Genomic DNA, 22,750 nt, shown 5'->3' with positions numbered 1-22,750 from the left:
AAGAGGAGCCCTGCAGAGAGCCTGGGAAGCCCTTCCCCAGGCTGCTCCCTCAGAGGGACTGACTGGGAGATCCATCCATAAACAGGGGAGAACGGGGATGAAAAGCCAACAAATAGGAGAGTGAGTGGTGGTTCCCCTCCCTGTTGGATCAGTAGGTGTCATCATCACCCAACTGCCACCCGCCTACCTACGCCCATCCCCCCCCCACCCCCGCAGGAGATGCATCCGGGCCTTACTTTACATTCTTTGTGTATCAAAGACATAAAGCCATCTGTAAGTGGGGGAGGCTAAACCAAGATTTACCCTTAGCCAGCTGATGGCTTTGCAGGTAAATGAGGACTTGGGGGAATAGGGATGCTTTGATCTGTACCCCACCACGACACATTTAGTGTCAACTGGTGTTCCCTGCACAGCTGCCAGGGCTTCTACGCTCCATTCGCCACCAGCCCACATGTTTTCTCTCAAAAAAGTTTGTAAGTCCCCAGCAGCCTGGATGCAAGGGTCCTCAGGATTGGGGCTCAGTCGATGGAGCAGCTGCAGGAGGCGTGGGCTGGTGGGTGAGGTTTAGTTATAGGTGAGATAAGTCTTGTTCTGTGGCCTGTCGTGGGATCCAGGTGTGTTTCTGAGTCTCCAGGAGGGGACAGGGCAGGTGTGCGCGCCCAGCTGGAGTCTGGCCTCAGCTCTGGCTTCTGCAGAGCAGCGGCTCATGAGTCTGTTGTTCCCCGAAGCATGCTTGGGAAATGTGCATTTGACTTGTACCTGAAAAACAGCACATATCCCCCTCCTCACTAAAACCCTGTGGCCTTTACTCTAAGAGCAGGACAATTAAATCACTTCCTGCCTTTGGGACAACTGGGAGATTTGCGGTGACAGTGAAGTTTAACTCTCCCTTCTGCGTGAACACAAGCCTAGGCATCTGCCCAGACTCAGCGTTCTGTGCTTTTACAAGATGAACAGCCTGGTTTAAGAAACCAGTGGGGACCCAGGAGGCTCTCACTTTATTATTGGCTTGGACCGGCATTCAGGAGGTTTTGTAATTTGTGTGATGGTCTTTTAATCTTCACAGCATGTCTCTTCGTTTTTTAAAAACTTGCCACGTCTCTGAATCTCATTCTCAACTTGTATTTGACGATGAAAGATAGGCCCCCTCTTCTGTTGCAGGCAACTCTCACACCTCTGGTTGGCGGATGCTGCTGCTGTGGATGCTGGTCCTTGCTTATCAGAACTGCCTCTTGTAATTTCCTGTTTTTGTCTTGTTTTCTGCTTTAATTTTCTTGTATCCTGCTGTATATAAGAAGGAGATGAGCTGTGATCGTATCAGTCTTCTCAAGGGAAAGACAGCACACACACATACACAGAGACAGACAGACAGACAGACAGACACACACACACACAGAGACAGACAGACAGACAGACAGACAGACAGACAGACAGACACACACACACACACACACACACACACACACACACACACACACACACACGGAAAGGCATGTTCATTGTCAGGAAAGCCTGGAGCAGTTATTCAGGAGGACATGTGGATGCTACAGGGATGGCCTAGTGCTGTAACACGTGCCTGGCATGAGCGAGGCCCTGGCTTGGCTTACTCCAGCATGGTGATCAACCAGTTAAAGGAGTAAAGAGCATTCCAAAGCACTGATGATTAGTTCCATTGAAATGTGACTGTCCTTTGAGTGTCTCTGTGTAACAAAAGCATCGTCACATTTTCAGCACCAAAAGACCTGGGCGCTGGAGCAATTTACTCTGTTTTCTTCCTTTTTGTATTTTTTGTTTTGTTCCTGTTATGGCTTGAAACTGGGCATTATTATATAGCCCAGGCTGCCTTAGTTTCATGAATGCTGGGATTACAGGTGTGTGCCGCCTGAAAAAAGAATTAGCCCACCACTTTTCTGTGATGTAGATGGAATCAAGGCCTTTGTGGGTGCCAAGCAAGCACTCCATGGCTGAGCTATGGCAGCCTTCTCCTATGTCTTTTCTTTTTCTTTTCTTTCTTCTTCTTCTTCTTCTTCTTCTTCTTCTTCTTCTTCTTCTTCTTTTTTCCTATTTCTTAATGTAATAGAGTTTTTTGGGTTTTATTTTTTGGGTTTTTTTTGTTTGTTTGTTTTTTGTTTGGTTTGTTGTTGTTGTTTTGTGGGGTTTCTGTTTTGTTTTGTTTTGTTATGCTACAGAATGTTCCATGACTTGGGTTTCTACTTCTCTATTTTTTTAAAGACTTATTTTATTTTAAAATTCTGTGTTTGTGCATGTGTGTGTGTGAGTGGGTGAGTGGTGGTGACTTTTGGGGCCAGATATTGTCAGATGTTTTGGAGCTGGAGTTGCAGGCAGTTATGAGCTTCCTGATGTGCACTGGGGACTGGGGACTAAGTTCTGGTCCTCTGTCAGAACGGTGCCCACTCATCTCTCCAGCCCTTACATTTCTCTCTTTAACTCACTTGAAAAAACAATACAATTTATTAAAAATGAATAGGACCCACCCTTGGTTTTTGTTTACATTAAAACAGTCAATGACATGTGGACAGATTTTAACTGAGAGTCTGGGGAATTGACACCTGATTTGCATCTGAACGTTTTCTTGGTGTTGGTGAGGAAGCCCAGTCAGAAGGATGGATAAAGGGAGGATAAAGGGGCCTGCAGGGTCCAGCAGCTCCCTTCTTCTTTGGCGGACACCCCCTAGGGGAGGAATTGACACCACCCACTCACAGACTAATGGCCAGAAGGGCATTTGGAAGGCAAAGGGGAACTCAGCCCTATCTAACAGCAAGTGGCTGTCCCCAAGATCCCCAAAGACTGTGGGAACGCAGCACCTGCTTTGTGAGATGTCAGTGGAGACAGTGACTGACTGTGGAGTCTGTCTCAGGGTTGTAGACATCCGAGCCATCAGAAGAGCCTGATGATACATGCAAGTATCTAGAGAAATCCCCGACACAGGGAATTCTCAATCTGTGCCACGGTTAGGTTCCTCAGTCAGAGCACTAGTGTTGAGGTCACCTCCCTGAGTCATTGGGTCCAGGACACTGGCCACCCCCTTCTGCATATACGCAGATCTGTGAAGGCCCAAGTTCTTTCTTTAAAATGGTATCATATTTGCATACAACCCAGGCAAATCCTCCTGTGGTCTTAATCTTTAAATCCTGTCTGGATTACTTATAATCACTACCACAGTGTCGTGCTATGTAAAGAGATGCTGTGCTATGATTTGGGGGATGAAAGCAGCACAGGGGTGTACCACCCTCAGTGCACCCAGTCTCACGTGGAATGAAGACAGGGGCGTAAGTCGGGGTGTGTCTCATACAGACCTAGATTTTTTGTGTGTGTCTGTCAAACCATTTTCCATCCACAATTGAGTTTGTGGGTATAGACCCAAGGGCTATGGTAGATTTCTGGCACTGTACCATTGCTTCTGTGGGTCCCAGGGCCTTTAGTCACAGTGTGTTTGGTCAGCCATCAATCAATTCATGACCTTGCTTTATAACTGCTTAGGTGTGAAGATGATGCTATGTTAATTTACATTATTTCCTTAACCCTGAACCTATAACAACACTACTCTTCTTGCCTGGGTAAACCCTGTTTTTTAACCTCAGCTAGGACTTTGTGTATTAGGCTTTTCAGACTTCGCTACTCTCTGCATGTCCACGAATGACCATTGCAGTGTTGTTAAGGATAGATCTGAGAATTACATATACATTTTAGGAGGCTGCAGATTCACATACAAAGAGTTGCTGAATAACAAAGATGGATTATATTTTGCCTCAATCGAATCCCAAGAAACAAAGATGTGTAAATTTAAATATTGCAATAAAATTATGCTGCAATAAGGACAGCTTTCTGATTTTGTTATGTAATCGCAGTGTAGGAAGAGCCAGAGGATAAGGTCATTCTTTTATTCTAAATTTGGGGGGGGGGGGGTTGGGACTATGGCTGGCTATAAGTTAATTGCCACAAATTCAGATCCCCAGCATCCAAGTAACCAGCCAAATGCCGTGGTGTGCTCTTGTAGCCCCATCCCTGGGGAGAGAGAGATGGGGGTGCTGGGGTTACTGTTCAGCATCTAGCCAAGTTTCTGGCCTGTAGGTTCTGCTGGAAGCCTTGTCTCTGAAAATAAAATGGGGATGGATTTACACTTGGCACTGACCGCCAGCCTTCAGGTGTATGTACACACCGGCGTACACGCAGAAACGGATACACACACACACACACATACAACACCCACCGCTGGCTGGTTTTTGTCTACTTGACACAAAGGAGGCTCGCCTGGGGATAGTGCCTCTCTAGTGAGGAACCGCCTCTATCACATCACCCTGTGGGCATGCCTATCAGCGTTCTCTTGATGGAAGATTAATATGGGATGACACAGCCATCTGCAGGCACGGCCACCCCTGGGCAGGTGTCAGAAAGCAAGCTGAGCAAGCCATGGGAAGTGAGCTCGCAAGCATGTCTCTGCTTTAGTTCCTGCCTCTAGCTTCCTGCCTTAAGTTCCTGCCGTGGCTTCCTTCAGTGATGGACTTGGTTGGGATGTAGAAACCAAATAAACCCGCACCCAAGTCGCATTCTGTCAATGTTTGTTTGTTTGTTTGTTTGTTTTAATCACAGCCACTAAGACCCAAACTGGGATGTGCACTTACACATAAAATGTGTGTTTGGTTAAAAACCAAATGTCCTAGCTATTCTTAATTGTCAACTTGGCACAGCCTAGAGTCAGCTGTAACGGAAGAAGCCTCTAGTAAGAAGGAAAATTGTTGATCACGTAGGTCTTTGCGTGTCTGCGGGGGGGAGGGGGGGTGTTATCTTGATTGTTAATTGATGTTGGAGGGCCCAGCACACTGGGTGGTTACCATCCCTGGGCAGGTAGTATTGGACTGTGTAAAAGCTAGCTCACCGTGAGCCTGAAGGGAGGGGTCAGAAAGGCTATTCCTCCATGCCTCCTTGTGCTGGACAGAGTTATGTCATGACAGGTGCTAGTCCTCCTAGAAGAGGTAACCTCAATTAAGAAACTGCTTCCATTGGGTCAGACTGAAGGCGAGCCTGTAGGGCATTTTCTTAATTAGTGAGTAATGGAGCAGAGCCCAGCCCATTGTGGGTGGTGCCATCCCTGGGTGGGTGGTCCTGGGTTCTCTAAGAAAGCAGCACCCCTCCACAGCCTCTGCATCAGCTCCTGCCTCCAGGTTCCTTCCCTGTTTAGTTCCTGTCCTGACTTCCTTCTGTGATGGACTACAGATGTGGAAACGTGAGTCAAATAAACCCTTTCCTCCCCCACAAGTTGCTTTTGGTCATGCTGTTTCATCACAGCCACAGTAACCTTAACTAAGATGTGTCTGCTTCAAGTTCCTGCCCTGACTCAGTGATGGGCTGTGACCTGCAAAACTAAGTGGAAATGAAACTCTTTACACTCTCTGGAGTCAGGCTTTTGTCAGAGCGCTTCTCCGCAGCAACAAAATGAACTAGAGCAGCAAGCAGACAAAAGCACGCACTCCAAACCACCTGATGCAGGGAATACAGGTGGAAATGGGAACTGGGGGTGGGACATCAAAGTACTAGATTGTTCTCAGTAGTTCTTTTTGTAGAGGGAAAAATTTGATTTCTGCACTGGATTTTGTTTTATTTTGTACAGTGTGCAGGACGGTCTGTAAAGTAATTAGCGTTTATTGTTTGACTTTGGGAGCTTGCAATTTTGTGTATTAAAAACTTGGTTATGATATTCCAAGCCGCAATGGACTTTTAAAATAACACCTCTGCAGCGGCATTAAAAGCCAGGGAAGTGGAGTTTCTACCCGCCATTCCCCGAGTAGCAGGCATGCTGTCTTTAGCTGTGACAAAGCATTGCTTTTGACATGTGCTCTCCTGTTAACCAGAGTAATGACAGTGTGTTGGAAAGCCAAGCAGGAAAGCCTCCGAACACAGAGAGTAAATATTTCAGGCTTTGCAGCCCAGACAGTCTCTGTGGCAACCAGTCAGCTGTGAGGTTGTTGTCCGAGAACAGCCAAAATCAAAATGTAAATCCAGGAGCATGGCTGCCATCCAATAAAACTTTATTCGTGATGTGGAAATTGGACATATCATCCTTCTCCATCACAAAATGCTGGTGCTATCTCGGTTTCTCTCCCACCGCTGAAAGCTATTAAAGACTATGCCGGGCTTGATAACAAAGCTGAAACAGGTGGGGGGACAGATTCGGCCCCTGGCAGTTGTCGGTTTAACTTTTATGGTGTTGAAATTATGTCATATGTCAGGTGTGGTGGAGCTGACTTTAACCCAGCACTCTGGAAGCAATCCGTGGTTACAAACCTGAAACCACAGGGTGAGAAGGGATTCACCCCGCCCACCAGGTCTTAGGAAGCCTGGGGCTCACTTCCTCAGTCTAGCTCCCACACACCCCCTTAACAAGGGATGGACAGAACCATTGTTTCCTGGGCTATCTCCTAATTGGCCTTTACCTCCTGAATAATTTGCACACAAACAAGCTAATCAGAGCCCACCTAAGCTTTATTAAAATCACCACAAACATCCTCTTTGCCCCATTTATGTCTCCATGTGTCAACTGAAATCTTTCTCTATGGCTTAAATACATACGTCTATGTATATATATACGTATATATGTGTATATATATATATATACACATATATACGTATATATATATACGTCTACTGGCTCTCACAGTCCTGTCACTGTTTTCTGTACCTCATGCTTCATGCTCTGGGACACTCAGTGAAGAAAGCCTGCAACACTTGTGTTTCTTATACTATATGTGCACGTGTATACACGTGCAGTACATGTTATAAACCTATTCACACCTGACGGTTTAGTAACATGACAAGAGCTCACACTCGGAAGGGAAAGGGACCAGATTGCATTCCAGTTCTGCTAAATACTGTGTGACTTCAGGAAAATTTCCCCACCTTTCTGAGTCAGGGCCTCCAACTGCGAGCTGATTTGGGGACCTCGTCATGACTGTGGGAAACTAGAAGAGCAAGTAAAGCATAAAGGATGTCTGGGCTGTACAAGTGCCTCAGCTAATCAGTCAGGCGGCCAACCAGCCAATCCATCGGTAAAGGTTTAAACCAGGCTTTCTTTAAAAAAAAAAAAAAAAGTTCAGTACCCTGGAGAAAGCCAACCCTGGCTTAATAAGCAGGGCATTTTCAACATATTCAGTTGCGTTTGATAAAAAGCCAACATGTCCTGTCTGCAGATCAAACCCTCACCCTGGTCTGTTTCCGTTTTCCAGAACTGTGGCTGATGTCTCCATGTTATTTTTTTCTCTGACCTCAATCTTTTTCTGGGCCTGGACACTTGGGTTGGCAGGCATCGCTGCGGCTGCTGCTGGGGTTAGCAGGCATCGCTGTGGCTGCTGCTGTATTCTGCACACACCTGCGGTGTTCCAACAAAGCAATTCTTGCTCTTTAATAAAAGGGTGCCTATTTGATTTAAAAAAAAAACACAAAGAGACAAAAATACTGTTTAGATTTTGGCGCTTCCTTACTAAAGACTCTGACTAGGAAGAGTGTAAAAGCTTGGCAAGATGGCAGCAGCTGACGAGAGCAAACCTTTTCGTGGGATTCTAAGATCTATGTTCGAGAAGCCTCTAGAAGGTGGACCTGAGCCTTTGACATGTTTTAAGGCTTCTTTGTGTTTTAGAAGCTTCACAGTGAAGCTGTTCATAGTCAGGTGTTTATAACTGAGGATGAAGGCAGTGGTCCATAGCTGCTCGCTTGGCAGCCCCCCCCCTTGCAGCCTGATTCTTGCTAACTCGAACCCAAGCTACTTCACGGTTGTGGTTTGCACTGACCATTGTATGCCGGACGTAACCTGAAAAAACATGACTGATGAAGTTCATACTTACACAGCCCTTACTAAGAGAGAGCTAGGAAATGGCTCTTTGAAAAGTAAGCTTCATGGCTAAAGAGATGGCTCCGTGGTTAAGAGCACATACTACTGTTCTTACAGAGACCCCAATTTGGTTCCCAACACCTATGTAGCAGCTCACAGCTGGTGGCTCCAGCTACAACTCTCTTCTGGCCTCAGTGAGCAGTACACTCACATATGTACTTGCATGTGCTTGTGCACAAACACACACAAACTCATAGTTTAAAATACAAGTTCAAAACAACTTTCAAAAAGTGTTTCAGTTGTTGTAGAAACATTGAACATATTGCTTTAAATTTGTATCAGGTGAACCCCTCCCTTCATATCTACACACACGTGTGTGCTTAGGAAATTCTATGTCGATTTTGAATATGAATTGTATGTGTGTAAGCACACGTACAAATATTGCCTCAGAGCATGTCTTCTTGTTTCTCACGGTTAACCTCAAGCATCTCATTGCTGAGCCTCTACCTTTGGTGAGTATGTTTTGAGGGTCTCGGTTCACAGCAGAGGCAGCCTGCTGGAAGGTGCTGCTCTTACTTGAACCTTCAAAGGCCATTTTGTTGTTGGTTGGTGATCGGGTCTTGGTATGCAAGAGTCAAAGCTGAGAGTGCTTGCACTTCTGTGCTGAAGTGAGCCCCCTGCCTCAGCTCCATAGGGAACTTGGACTCTGGCTGTTCGGAACCAAACTCTGCTCAAAATCTCTTTTATGACCAGAGAGGCAACTCCTAAGTACTTAGTGGTGATGGTGTCAGCAGCCAGCAGCTCCTGCTGTCTAGTAAGTAATTAAGTAATTTTTAAAAGAAAATATAAATGATAAAACAAAATGAAAAAAATTGGAATTGGACAAAACAAACAGAAGAGAAGAACCCAAGAGAAGGCACAGGAATCAGAGATCTGCTCATTCACAGTCAGGAAACCCATAAAACCACTAGACGGGTGTCCATAAGACGTACGTAAAGGGCCTTATGTAGGCAGTGCAGAACGTGTGCATGCCACCTCAGTCTCTGCGAGTTCACAGGAGCTCTGATCGTGCTGATTTAGAGGACCTTGTAGTCTTGGGTCCTCCATCTTCTGTGACATACACCCTCTTGCCCTCTTCTGCAGAATTCCCTGTGTCCTGAGGGATTTGGTGGAGGCATCCTACTTAGGGCTGAGTGGTCCAGGGTCTCCTACTCTCCCCAAATTGTCCAGCTGTGGGTCTCTGCATTTTTTTCCACCTGCTGTAGGAGGAAGCTTCTCTGGTGGCTGAACAAGGCCCTGATCTATGGCTACAACAGAAAATAATTAGGAGCCATTTTATTGCTGCTTAAGAAAAAAATTAGAGCAATAGTATTTGGGTTTTCCCTAGGTCTCTGGGCTAGCTAGTCTCAGGTTAGTGGTCACCCAAGCAGTGTTGGGTATGGGTTCCATTTCATGGACAGGGCCTTAAGTCAAATCAGATATTGGTTGGCTGGTTACTCTTACAGGCTTTGTGACACCAATGTCCTAGGATACCATGTAGACAGAACACCATTGTAGAGTCAAATGGTTTGTAGCTGGGTTGGTGTTTACACTTCTGTCTGTAGTGTGCAGAGTACCTTCCCTGTACCAACGATGCTGGCATGTAGGGGTGAATATCAGCCTCTCCATATTCAGTGACTGGTGTAGGTGTTGTCTTCAGCAACGGGGCCTTGCTGTCAGTGTGTAGAGAGCAACTTAAAGTCTTGGGTTGTTTGGGGATTCCGTGGGACCCCTTTGTCCAACAGCTCAATTAGATGCAACCCAATCTCCACACTGGAAGCTTCCATTTGGTGACAAGAGATGGCCACCTGGGAATCTGTACCCCCTGTTACTTGGCACCTTCACTTAGATCACCTTCACGTGCGGACGTGTTTAAGGAAGCTTCAGCGGTATTGCGTTTCCACACTACCCTCAAATGGCGCTTAGTTCTAGCTGTCTCTCCCCATATTCCCTCCCTCGTTCCTCTCTCCGCTCCCCTTTCCCACTTGATCCTATGTTCCAGAGCCCTCCCACCCATCCATAACTACCTACTCTATTTCTGTTTCGCAGTGAGACCCATCCGTCCCCCTCCTACTCCCTTACTCTATACCCATACTCAGGTTCCACAGATTGATTGTAAAGCTTGACTTAACAGCTAATATCTTCATCATATATGCAAACATGTCACTTACTGGGTCTGAGTTACCTCACCCACGATGATTTTTTTTTTCTATTTCTATCCATTTATCTACAAATTTCATGGTTTCATTTTCTTTTTTAATGGCTGTGTGTAAATGTGTGGGTGTGCCCCGTTTTCTTTATCCATTTTTCTGTTAAGGGACAGCTAGGGAGTTTCCAATTGCTGGCTGTGATGAACAGTGCAAAAATGAGTATAGCTGAGCACGTGTCTCCGTGGCATGATGAAGCATCTCTTGGGTATATGCCCAAGGGTGGTATAGCTGGATCTTGAGGCTGTTAGAATCCCATCTTCCTGAAGAACGCACACACTGGCTTCCATAGTGGCTGGACAAGTCTGGACTCCCACCCAGGGGAGGAGTGTTCCTCTTACTCCTCATCCATGCCAGCATGAGCTGTCATTGTCTTATTGAGCTTAGCCATCCTGACGGGTGAAAGTTCAAATCACAAAGTAGTTTTGATTCTCATTTCCCTGATGGCTAAGGATGTTGAGCATTTTGGAGTCATTTGAGTTTCTTCTTTTGAGAATTTTCTGTTTATATCTGTATTCCATTTTCAACTGGACTATTTGTTTTCATCATAGCTAGGTGTGTGTGGGTTTTTTTTGTTTGTTTTGTTTGTTTGTTTTTGTTTGTTTTTTTTTACTTCTTCGTGTATTTTGGATATCAGGTGTGTAGTTGGTAAAAACTACTTTTTCCGTTTTGTGGGCTTCCATAATGATGGTGTCCTGTGGCGTGCAGAAGCTTCACAGTTTCATGAGGTCCCAACAATTAATAAATTGTTGATCTTAGTGCCTGTGCTAATGGTGTTCTGTTCAGAAAGTCTTTTCCTGTGCCAATGAGTTCAAGACTATTCCCCACTTTCTCTTCTGTCTTGATCAGTATAACTGTTTTTATGTTGAGGTCGTTGGTCCATTTGGAGTTGTCATGCAGGGGGATAAATGTGGGTCTATTTGCATTCTCCTGCATGCGGCCATCCAGTTTGACCATTTGTTGAAGATGCTGTCTTTTTTTCCATTGTGTATTTCTAGCTTCTTTATCAGAAACCCAGTGTCTATAGGTGTATCAATTTATGTCTGAGCCTTCAGTTCAGTTTTATTGATCAATGTGTCTGTTTTTGTGTCAATACCATGCTGTTTTAGTAACTATAGCTCTGTAGTAAAAATTGAAATCAGGGATGGTGATACCTCTAGCAGTTCTTTCATGATTCAGGAATGTTTTAGCCATCGTGAGTGAGTGAGTGTGTGTGTGTGTGTGTGCGCGCGCGCGCGTGCGCGCGTGCGTGCACACACATATGAAGCTGAAAATTGGCCTGTCAAGAGCTGTGTTGGAATGTTGATAGGGATTGCATTGAACCAATAGATTGCTTTTGGTAGGATAGCCATTGTTACTATATTTAATCCTACCTAACCATGAACAAGAGAAAGCTTTCCATCTTCTGATAAATTTCAACATTTTAAGGTTTTTATCAGAACATTTTGTTTCTTGGTTTTGCTGGCCTCTTGATTCTTAGGAGAGTGTGCTAGCATTTGCTACTTGGTAGGAAACGCTTCTGGGCTCCCCATAGGTATGGCCACTGGGGGCTCCAGACAAGATGTGGATTTAGGCATTGGGGACTGAGAGAGTTCACAGGAGGGAGGAAAGCAGGGTATTGTACCAGGGTCTGCCTAGTCCCCTTGGGTTGGGGACAGGGGTAAAGAGAGCCCCAAGCAGGTGATCTGCTACAGAGATAGGGATACCTCTCAGGGGTTGCCTTTAGGAGGTGGTGAGTGAGAGAGAGGGGGGAGAGCTGTGCAGGTAGCCTCCCTCTTTCCCTGGCTGGAGTACTTAGTTGCCCTTAACTGAGCCACCTGGCAGACCTTTGCAGAGCCTGATGTGTCACCTCTGGGGCTACAGCTGGTGACTATTCACCAGGCTTCTGTTTTCAGAGTGATTTTCTTATGCCCGCACTTGAAATTCATCTTTTTTGTCCCTTGCTTGTCCTCTTACAGACCTTAGACATAAAGAAATGAATTATCCTGGTCCCACTGCTGGGATAGCCTGGCAGCCTTTCCTTTCTGTTGTATCATCAGTGGGAAACAACATATTAAACTTATGAACAGGACAGAGTTTTATTTCATCTCTGCTCTTCTCTGGGGCCTCTCATCTCTGCTCTTCTCCGGGGCCTCTCTCTCCCCGGTGTGTGTTGTGTTTTATTATCAGGGCTTTCTGGTGCATAGCTGTGAGTCTTAAGTTTCTGGGTTTTCACGCTTGCAGTCTGGACCCCTGCTCTTAGCATTTCCACCTGGGCTTCTGTGAGTTGCTGTCTCTAGTTTTGTAGAAACACAAACAAAGCAGTCCTAGGAGCCAAGGTTTTGCTCAGTGTGTAAGAGGGAAAGCATAGCATTTGGAAACAGATGGAGTTTAAGACGACTGTGGCTCACTGCTTGCTTCAAATACATTATATCCAGACTACTCACTCTGCTAAAATATGAAATCCTTGAGGAATTTCCCCTTTTATTATTATTAATTGTTAATTAAAAATTCAAGCAATATATTACGAATCACATTTTAGATAAACTGATATGTAAAGTAGTATGTGCATAACAGGTGTAACATGTATTTAGTAAATAGCTATGTAAGAGTAGCACACAACAGTGAAAAATTATAGAGATATTCCCATGGGCATGGCACCCGCTTCCCCAAGTGAGAATAATTGGCCCATTCTGGTGTCACAACTGTGTCTGGCAGTGTTGGAGTGCTCAAGTCCTGTTACAACTTCCACAGTCTCTCTAATGCATGCACGCAGCTTTGGGTGTGTGTGTGTGTGTCCCTTTGCACTTGATTCTGTACAATCCAGCTACCCAAGAAGAAGATGCTGATCGTAGAAACTGACAGAGAAGGGCGAGACTGCTCCTTTCAAAGGCCGCCCACCTCCCTCCTGGCACTTGTTCCCTTGTCCCTTACTCCTGACAGCCTGAAATTGGACAACACAGGATATTACATCCATGAAATCAGATGGGACACCGTATCATAGGACTGTTTAAGATTCATCCATTGCTACTGGTTATGACAGCGGTTAGATGGTGGGGTTTTTTGTTTGTTTTTTGCTGTGTATGGTGGGGCCACTCTGTGAAATCATTCACTAATTAAAGGACCTCTTGGCTGTCTGTCGGCTGCAAGTATGTGCAGGCTTTTTATATGAGTGAAAGTTTTCATTTCTCTAGAATAAAATCGAGAACAACTGATGCCTTCAGATACTTTCTTGGGGTGAGCACCCCGACAGCCTTTTACACCTCCGTCTCTTACAGCCTTCTTTTCTCTAAGGATGTCCCCCCCACATCTCAACCTCTCTCTCTCTCTCTCTCTCTCTCTCTCTCTCTCTCTCTCTCTCTCTCTCTCTCTCGTGCCATCCACTCCATCTCATGTTGCCTTATATGCTAGGAGGCTTGTGTCGCTGGTTCTCCATTCGCTATGTACTGCAGGACCAGACAATGGCTTAACCTTTTCTACTGCTGTGGAAGTTGGTTTCATTGTTTTCCTTTGAACCCACACATCTGAATTTCAATTGGTCCCTTCTCTATGTGAATGAGAAGTGATTTTTCTGTCCCCCCCAAGCAAGCTTCTGTAGTCAGTCACCCTGACCCTCATGCCCGGGGGACCCAGTCATGATCCTGCAGACCTTTGCACATATAGTACCCTCCTCACAGTGTTCCCTCACTATTCCCCGGTCGGGTGCTTAGCACTAACTCCCCTGTCTAGTGGGGTTAGGTACTGCTTTCTGCACAGAAAACAAACAAACAGCAAAACAACAACAACAAATATGCTTGACTTAGGCAGTATAGACACAGCATGGAGGCTGCGAGGCTCCTGGCTCCAGTCCTCAGCCCACTGCAGTGTGGAGAACCAGGACAACACAGGGCCATTGTGGGGGTTAGGAGCTGAGAAAGGGGTGCCTGCCTTTCTGGCTTCCTGCTCCCCCTTTTCTCCATTTGGATCCCCATCCTGGGAGATGGTGCCAGCACATTCATATCACTGTCCCCGTTACTTATCCCTCTCAATAAACCCTGCCATAAGCATACTCACAGCACACACGCCCTGAAAGCACAAAGCTGTGCTTTAGTCATCAGTCAGCCATCGTAGTCTCCCTGCACTTGCTAAGTGCAGCTAACTTCCTCCCTTACTTTGTCCCTTCCCCCCACTTTCCCTTCTTCCCTCCTCCATCCCTTTCCTCCTCCCTCCCCTCCCCCCTCCCTTCCCTCCTTCCTCCCTCCCCTCCCTCCTCCATCTCCTCCTCCTCCCTGCCCTCTCCCTCCCCCTCCCTCCCCTCCCCTCCCCCTCCCTGCCCTCCCCCCTCCATTCCCTCCTCCCTCCCTCCCTCTTCTTCCCTTCCTTCCTTTCTTCCTCCTCCACCATTTTGGTCCTGCAGCAGGTCTTTGCCATGGATCTCTAGCTTTCCTATGTTCTCTGGTTTCAATAACACAGCTCCTCAGTGACCTCCCTCCCCGCCTTCATTTCTCCTCTCACTTCTCCCCTCATCGCCCCTCCTCCTCCTCATTCCTCCCTCTTATCCCTCTTCTCCTTAAATGTAAACAAACAAACAAATTAAAAAAAAAACCCTAGGATCTCAAATGTCTCTTCCTAGTCATGCAATCACCTTCAAAAATGTTACCTAAAGCAACGTAAATGTTCACCTTGCCCCTCAATAAACGTATCACAGAAAGTGGGGGGTGGGTGCATTGGGTTTCACATGGAAGAAAACCTTGATATCTTGTGTGAAGATTTACTTAGCATCACTCATGGGTTCTGAGTTTTGAAGACCTTGGTGCTCTATTCCATCCTTAAAAATGACTACAGGATCCGGGCGTGGTGGCACACGCCTTCAATCCCAGCACTTGGGAGGCAGAGACAAGCGGATCGCTGTGAGTTCAAGGCCAGCCTGGTCTACAGAGCGAGTCCAGGGCAGCCAGGGCTACACAGGGAGACCCTGTTTCAAAATAATAATAATAATGACTACAGGACTCTGTCTTCCCGACACCTGTCCTCAGTCACGGCTCCTCATCACTGCACAGGTGATGGGCCTTGCCTCGGGGTCATTTGGCCTCCCCAGACTAGACCAAGTTTGACCTTACTTCTACTTGGGGTCTATAGCCTGCAACACTGGCAGGCACCCACTCATTGCAGCTGTTGGGAAAAATAAATGGACGAATGAGTGAACCTTATTCCTTATAAGATAAGAGACACTTGGTAAAAGCCTGACAAAAATGAGAGTCTGACATTAGTCTCTTAATTTTCCAGGTGATCTTTGAAGTGGTGACCTCTGGACACCAAGGCTACCTTGCTATCGATGAAGTTAAGGTGTTAGGTCATCCATGCAGTAAGTATGTTTTCCTCTAAGTACCGGGGTTCGTCACTGGGACGCATTCACCCCTCAGACCAAAAGAAGGGACTAAACCCAGAGAGAAGCTGTCCCGGCAGTGGAGCTTCAGGACAGGCTCTAGATGTGGGCTCCAGATGCTAGAGCCCCACAGCGCGCGGCTTGTGGGAAAATGTAGAGATCTTGGTGTCTTTGAAAATGCAAAGCAGGTACAAGGGACACTTGGATTTCTGCCTTTAAACTTAGCACAGAATTAAATACAGCAGGTTGGCACATTACATCCCCCAAAATCAAGTGCATTTCTGTCTCTGTCCCCAAGTTTTTGTCCCACAGTTCCAAACAGTAGGGAGCCAGTAGACTTGGGGCCTACCCATGATAAAGTGCCTTCCTTAGCCATCGGCAAGCACCAGGTTTGCCTGCCCCTTGTCTTTACAAATTAATACTTTAAGAATGTACAAGGGGAAAGAAGGCGCCTGTATAGAAAGCTAATGTGAGGCTGGGGAGGTGGCTTAGGGTAAACGGAGGCTGAGAAGGCAGACCGGAGGTAACACCGTGGCAGAGGGGCCGTCTATGCATCTGTCTCCTGCCCTCGCCAGGAGGAGCTGCTTGTCCAGGAGCTGGAACTTCTCCGCTTCTACTGGACCTTTGTGTCCTTGGCCTTAGATGTAAACCCAGATAAGGTCATCAGGACAGGTCAAGTGGCTACATCTGCTGCAGTCCGGGAAAGCAGCATTAGCAGTCCTATGGTCATGTTTAAACTAAGAAAGCTACTATGCTGGGCAGTGAAATACACAAATAACCTGTGTGTGTATGTGTGTATGGGTGTGCAGGCATGTGGGTATGCCTATGTGCCTGTCTATATTTGGGGTATACCTATGTGCATGTCTGTATGTGTATGTATATGTGTGTATGCATGTGTATGTATGTATGTATGCGGTGTGTGTGCACATTCAGGTGGGTATGTCTATGGGCACATCTGTATGTGTGTATATGAAAGTGCATGTATATACATGTTTATATATGTGTGAACACACATGTGTATGAGTGTACATATATGTATGGACTATGTTTCTTTAAGCAGTATCTATTCATAATGTTAGTTTTCCCAAAGTTGTTAGTTTTGCCTTCCATATATTCTAATGAATAGTAATCATCCGTGTACATTTTTCTGTGTTTCTGTCCCGTGATGTCCATTGGCAGTTGGTCCACAGAACCCAGAGTCCATGGATGCCTTAAAGGAGAGCATGGTTCCTGCACCTTCTTTGTGTCTTTGAGTCATCTCTTGATTACTTACAGTAAGGAGAATGACTAAAAGGCTTTGTGATTGTAAGCAGGACAGGGTGGGGCAAGGGTCTGTACACAGTAAAGTCTCTGTTGCTCCTGACGATTTCTGTTCATAGTTGGCTGGATGTGCATGTGGAAAATGTGTGGATGTGGAGTGCTAACTTTAGTCTTGTTTTCCTTTCCCCCTTCTCACTTACATTTTCAAGCTCAATTCATGGTGTTCTGACATAGGAATATATCACAGCCTACACTTATTTTTGAGCATTTGGTGCCTCCTCTTCTGTTTGTGTCTATTACAGTTATTGTTGTGGTGAAGCATGGGTGTGTCTCCACGGGAAAAATATATGTATATGTCTGAGAAGCCAAGTAGATGGAATGTGAGGGATTCGGCGGAAAATTTATCAGCTGCTTCCAGATTGCTATGAGGAGTGTCTGAGCCAGTTTACATTCCACCGGTGGTGCATGGAAGTTTTATTTCCCCTGTATCCTTTCCCAGAATTGATATTGTCAGATTTTACACTTTCAGCCATCGGAACGATGGCAGCCGGCCTTATTTTTAGAATGCCTGGCATGCAAAGAAATTGGCAAGTCGCTGCCATTTCCTGGGTCTCTGTTGATGGCCCCTGTCCAAATCATGAAAGAATGGTTAGAGCCACGCTATTAAAAATGCACACGCTTGCAGGGAGAGGTCCGCACTTCCTCAGTTGCCTGAATTAGAGTAGGTCATTAGACAGTCCACTGTGGCTACAGAGAGCGCCTGTGCAGCCGTTATCCCGCAAGGGCATCATGACACCAGCGGGGCCTTCCCTCTCACTGATGTCTTCTTCTTGTCCTCGAAGGCCGCCTCGGGTACAGGCTCATGACCAAAGCTGCCATTACTGTGGCCACATGGTCACATTTGCCTTTTCTTCTGTATCAGCAAGTTGGAGGCGTTCTCAAGGAATCTCCCCAATTTTTTTCCCCAGAAAAGGTATTAAAAATAAATAAATAAATTGAACAAGGCGGTAACTAGCTGAAACATCTGGGCGAATTCAGGAAACAGAATATAATGATCTGAGTTGGAACTTGGCCAAGTCTGTGGCGCCACCGTAGCCTCCAGCTCTGAAAAGTGCTCCAGGATCTGCTAACGCGCATGCTCATGGCTCCTGAGTCGCTGTGTAAAAGGCGGACAGAAAACAGCCCCATGCTTCTGCATGGTTCCTCAGTGCTGAGCACTACCATGTGTCTTGCCTTCCTATTTCTTAAAGCAAGGTGCCTGCAGGGCAGGTGTTGCTGCAGCGATGGACGCAGGTGAGGGAATTAGCAGCTGAGGTTACCCAGGGCATCCTAAGCCTGCATCCTGGGTTCTTCTACATATGGCCTCCAGCTGACAGAGGAGTTCCTCAAATGTAGCCTCCTGCTCTCCACTGGGTTCCAGGCTGTGTGTTTATCACGGACATGAAGACTCAATGCTTAACCGCCCGTCGCTATGCTCCTGCAGTGTATGTGCGGCAGTGTTGTGGTGGTGTCCGTTCCTGTGGGGTCGGCTTCCTATGCCATTGGCTTTGCAAGTTGCCTTAGGAGACATAGAATGAGACTGCAGGCCAGTGGCTGAGTTGATAGATGGTGAGGTGGCCCTGTGAACTGTAAGCTGTAAGAGGGTCTGGCGATATCTCTTCAGCAGTTATCTCTTCCTGGAATCTGTGAGTTTATAGGGAAAAAGCGCAGATAAAAATAATAAGGATAAAGGCATTTGGCTTGATATTAAAATAGAAAGCTTTACAGGTAATATTTTGTGAGATTTCATACCAAGATTACTAAATAATAATCAATTGGTTTTGAAATGTTGATGCTGATTACATTTAGTTTCTCAAAGGAGCATAAATACTCCCCAGGTAAACCTTGGTTTCCACGGGGACACAGAGTTGCTGAGTCTGGCTGCCTTCACCCTGAAGGCTCCTATTTGGACTCACATGGGTTTATGAGCCAGCATTATAGCGGTTTCTCAACAGTAATTGTTCTCATATATGGATGCAGTTGCTCATAAAATTGATATTAATGTAGTGACAGTAAGATGCCAGATCAGCCTGGAATGTGGAGATGGCTGTGCAGACTCAGCAGCTGTCTGCTTACGGCCCTTCTAATAAACATGGATAATTCTTGAATTTGGTGCACACACTAAAAATGCATCTTGAATTTCATTCAGTAATCCCAGTAGGAAAAACTGAGGACGTTGACGATTTCATAAACATCTTCTTTGTTTAAACACGCTATGAGCTGCGCATCTGCTAATGCTGTGTTGCACCTTGATTTGTGTGTGTGTGTGTGTGTGTGTGTGTGTGTGTGTGTGTGTGTGTGGCAAGTGTTCACTGTGTACATTAGACGCTCCTTGAACTCACGACCCTCAGACTTCAGTATTCCCACTGCCGCTTTTATGGACATGAGCCCCAGCCAGCCCTCTAGGTATTGCTATTATCACCGTGTGGTGTTAATGTATATTTTTATGTATTATAAACCACATATTTATTGAATTGTAATTTAAATGACCTACAAATTTATCCTGTAAAGTGAATGATTTTTTGGTTGTATTTTCACTCCCACTGCGCCTGAATTCACGGGAAAGCACAGAGACACTGAAGTCTACCGTGAGTTCATTGCACCAATCTCCTTTAGTCTGTGTATAGAAGATATGTGTGACACACAAATGAACATTTTGCTTACACTTGAACCCCATCTCCAAGGCGCCCCCTTATATGTGTGCAAATACTAGAAATATGACAATATCTGACATTTGAACCCACTTTGGTCTCAGTGTGTCAAGGAAGAGATCCTTAGCCTGCATTGTCCATGATTAAGTATCCATTTTTATAACCACTCTTGGATCATTTCCTGAGAAATAGTTAGTATAAATAATTAAACTGATGGATTTCTTAGACTGGGTGACCCTTTCGGAGTTTGGAGCATGCATGCCCAGGACAGCATTTGCCAGTGTTGACTGGGCAGTTCCGGCTCCTCTGTTTGGCAGTGCTTCCTTGCTTGTGGAGGCAGGGGCAGTGAGGAGAGGCCCCTGCTCGGTTATTCTGGCTGTCGGGCACACTTCTCATTCATGCCAGCCTTTGCCATCACATTAAGATGTAAATGAAAATAAGAGGGTTAGGGCCTCTCGTTTTCCGTCCCCTCTTCAGTTTGCACTTTGATCTTGCCAATTACTCTGATCTGATTTTGTTGCCTGGATCTTGACGCAGGCTTTGAAGAGTCAATAGTAATGAAGCATCTACAAGGAGGTTTGTGTCTTGGTCAATGATAACTCATGCTTTGGGGATCAAAGGCTGATTGGGGATCAATTAATGTTTGAGAACTTTTCTCTTTGTATAAAGCAGTGGAATGCAGCAGGCAGGAGGAAAGGCAGAGTAAACCAAGGCTGTTTGTTATTCATGGAAGACACGGAGTTTGTTGAGCTCCCGCGGATTTTGCAAGAAGCTGGTGGAACATTCTGAAAGGCGACACAGGAAATAAAATGTGCCTATAAATTTAGAGAGAGAGGGAATGTTTCTTTTTCAATATGAAATGGATGGGAATTTCCATTCTGAAGATGCTATACCTGGAATTCCAATTAAAGTAGTTTGGCAAAGTTGGTGCTTGCGGCTTGGCTTGAGTTCCAAATTTTGCTGGCCTCATTTCCACCTAGCAAGGATAAGTCAGTTATTTCAAACAGTACAGAATTCTGTTGAGGGCTAAGTACATGGAATACCTTGCCTGAGTCATCTTTTTAAATTGTTACTCCTTTAAATGAGTATTTGAAAGAGATCTCTATCTTCCAAAGAAAAAGGCTTGTGTGTAAGGACTTTCCCTTTATTTAGAGGAATTACAAGTTGCAGGTGTTGATGCCCAAATGCAATGTGGTGAAATGAGAATCACAGTGTGGAGTCCCCCTTAAATCACTTGCCCGTGGAAGGAGGTTCTAGGACTTAGAACCATTGTGCTCACTGAAGATGTGCCTAAGACTTAGAACCATCTTGCACACTGAAGGTGACTTTAGGACCGTATTACACACTGAAGGAGGCTCTAGGACTCAGGACTGTCTTACACACTGAAGGAGGCTCTAGGACTCAGGACCATCTTGCACACCGAAGGTGACTCTAGGACTCAGGACCATCTTGCACACCGAAGGTGACTCTAGGACTCAGGACCATCTTGCACACTGAAGGTGACTCTAGGACTCAGGACCATCTTGCACACCGAAGGTGACTCTAGGACTCAGGACCATCTTGCACACCGAAGGTGACTCTAGGACTCAGGACCATCTTGCACACCGAAGGTGACTCTAGGACTCAGGACCATCTTGCACACTGAAGGAGGCTCTAGGACTCAGGACCATCTTGCACACTGAAGGTGACTCTAGGACTCAGGAACATCTTGCACATTGAAGAAGGCTCTAGGACTCAGGACCATCTTGCACACTGAAGGTGACTCTAGGACTCAGGAACATCTTGCACATTGAAGGAGGCTCTAGGACTCAGGACCATCTTGCACACTGAAGGAGGCTCTAGGTCCAGGAACATCATGCTACCTTGATGCTTACTGACAGCTGTGCTTACGGCATCCGCAGAGACTTCCTGGAGGAAGCTGTCTTTGGAAGTAGAACGTCATCGTCTTTTGTCTTCGTCACTCTGGCGCATGAGTTTCCGCCCTGCATCCAGGACCATTCTCTTTCCCTTGAACTAAGTCTTTAACCTGCTTTCCGCACAAGGTGTAGCTTTTGCTGAACTAGCCAGATGCTACCGCCATCCCCTGTGTCATGATATCCATGCTATTTCCTAGATTAAAGGCAGTTGGTCATTCCAAGAGAAGACACTCTCCAATATGACCTGGACAAGGATGGATCCTTTGGATCCACATCTTTCTAAGAAAGTAGTAATGTACACTGGTAGTCTTTGAGAAGCCACATTAGAGTCAAAACAACTCTAAGTAGGAAGAGGTAGGTTCCTGTGTGGCAAACATTTAAAAACAAGAGGGCAGGGGGTTGGATGACAAACAAACAAAAGCTGAGGATCGGACAGCCCTGGCTTATATCTCTCCAGCATGTTCTAAAGGCAGTGCTGGCACCATCGTCAGTAATTACAGTGATGAAGGAGCCATGTTACTCCTAGTTTAGGCAGTAGTTGTTGACAACATGGCCCTTTAGAATGCAATCTGCCCAGACATCAGCATGGATGAAGTCAGCGAGAGCCTTGCCAATGGAGTCAGCAGGAAGGCTGACACTCAAATGTTTTATTGTTATTATTAAGAGGGTATCAGACAGAGCAGAGCACACAGAGTCCATCACTTACTCAAGTGGAACGCCCGAGGTTAACTCTCAGTTTTAGGAAGGGACACATTGAAGAGCACTCTCAGATCATGGTGGTGAAAATGTAAACAGGTGTGAGTGTGACAGAGAGTGTGAGTGTGACAGAAAGGAGCACAACGTCTCTGTCTGATTTTAATGTGAGTGGGTTTGTTTGTTTGTGTTAGCCATTTAATTCCTAAAAGTGTAACATAACGAAAAATGGAAATGACTATATAGGAATGTAATTACTAATGTCTCTGACGGCCTTGTGCATTATGGAAAGAAATGTGCACAGGCACATGGACGCTGTGGTACACCTGTCCATACCTGGGGTGTAGACCTGTGTCTCTTATCTGCCTCTAGTGACGTGTGAAGCTGGATAGCTCTTGGTCATGGTAGTGGTCCTGACCTCTTAGGACACACAGCAACCTCCTCGCCTTTACCTGCTAGGTGCCGGTAGCTCCACCACTACACCAACTGTGACAGGCAGAATCTGTCCAAGCAGTGTCCCACGTCTCTTGGGAATGTCATCACCCCCTGTTTGGGAACCAATGATGAATAATAAACAGGCATAGTTTTCCATGGACATCTCATAAGGAGAATTGCTGGCGGTATCTTGCTAACATTTAAAAATTGTAAGACTGTCATGAAAAAGCAGAAGGTTAATGGTCATCCTCAAACTTGACAAAGGACTGTTACGAGTGTGCTGAGCTGTGGCAAAAACTCCTACCAGGGCTCTGGGAGACACA

General features: G+C 45.9%; 1 protein-coding gene across 7 annotated transcripts in view; it reads left to right on the top strand.

Moving 5' to 3' along the window:
• PTPRM (protein tyrosine phosphatase receptor type M) overlaps positions 1 to 22,750 on the top strand; it is a 687,660-nt gene that overhangs the window by 274,413 nt on the left and 390,497 nt on the right. For all 7 annotated transcript variants that reach the window (XM_084778137.1, XM_084778138.1, XM_084778136.1 and 4 more), the window contains exon 4: positions 15,334 to 15,412. In XM_084778137.1, the coding sequence (XP_084634263.1) occupies positions 15,334 to 15,412 (79 nt within the window). The remainder of the gene's footprint in view (positions 1 to 15,333; positions 15,413 to 22,750) is intronic.

Source organism: Acomys minous, assembly GCF_964271855.1.
Source record: "Acomys minous genome assembly, chromosome: 4".
Classification (NCBI taxonomy): domain Eukaryota; kingdom Metazoa; phylum Chordata; class Mammalia; order Rodentia; family Muridae; genus Acomys; species Acomys minous.
This window is presented reverse-complemented; position numbering and strand designations above follow the sequence as displayed.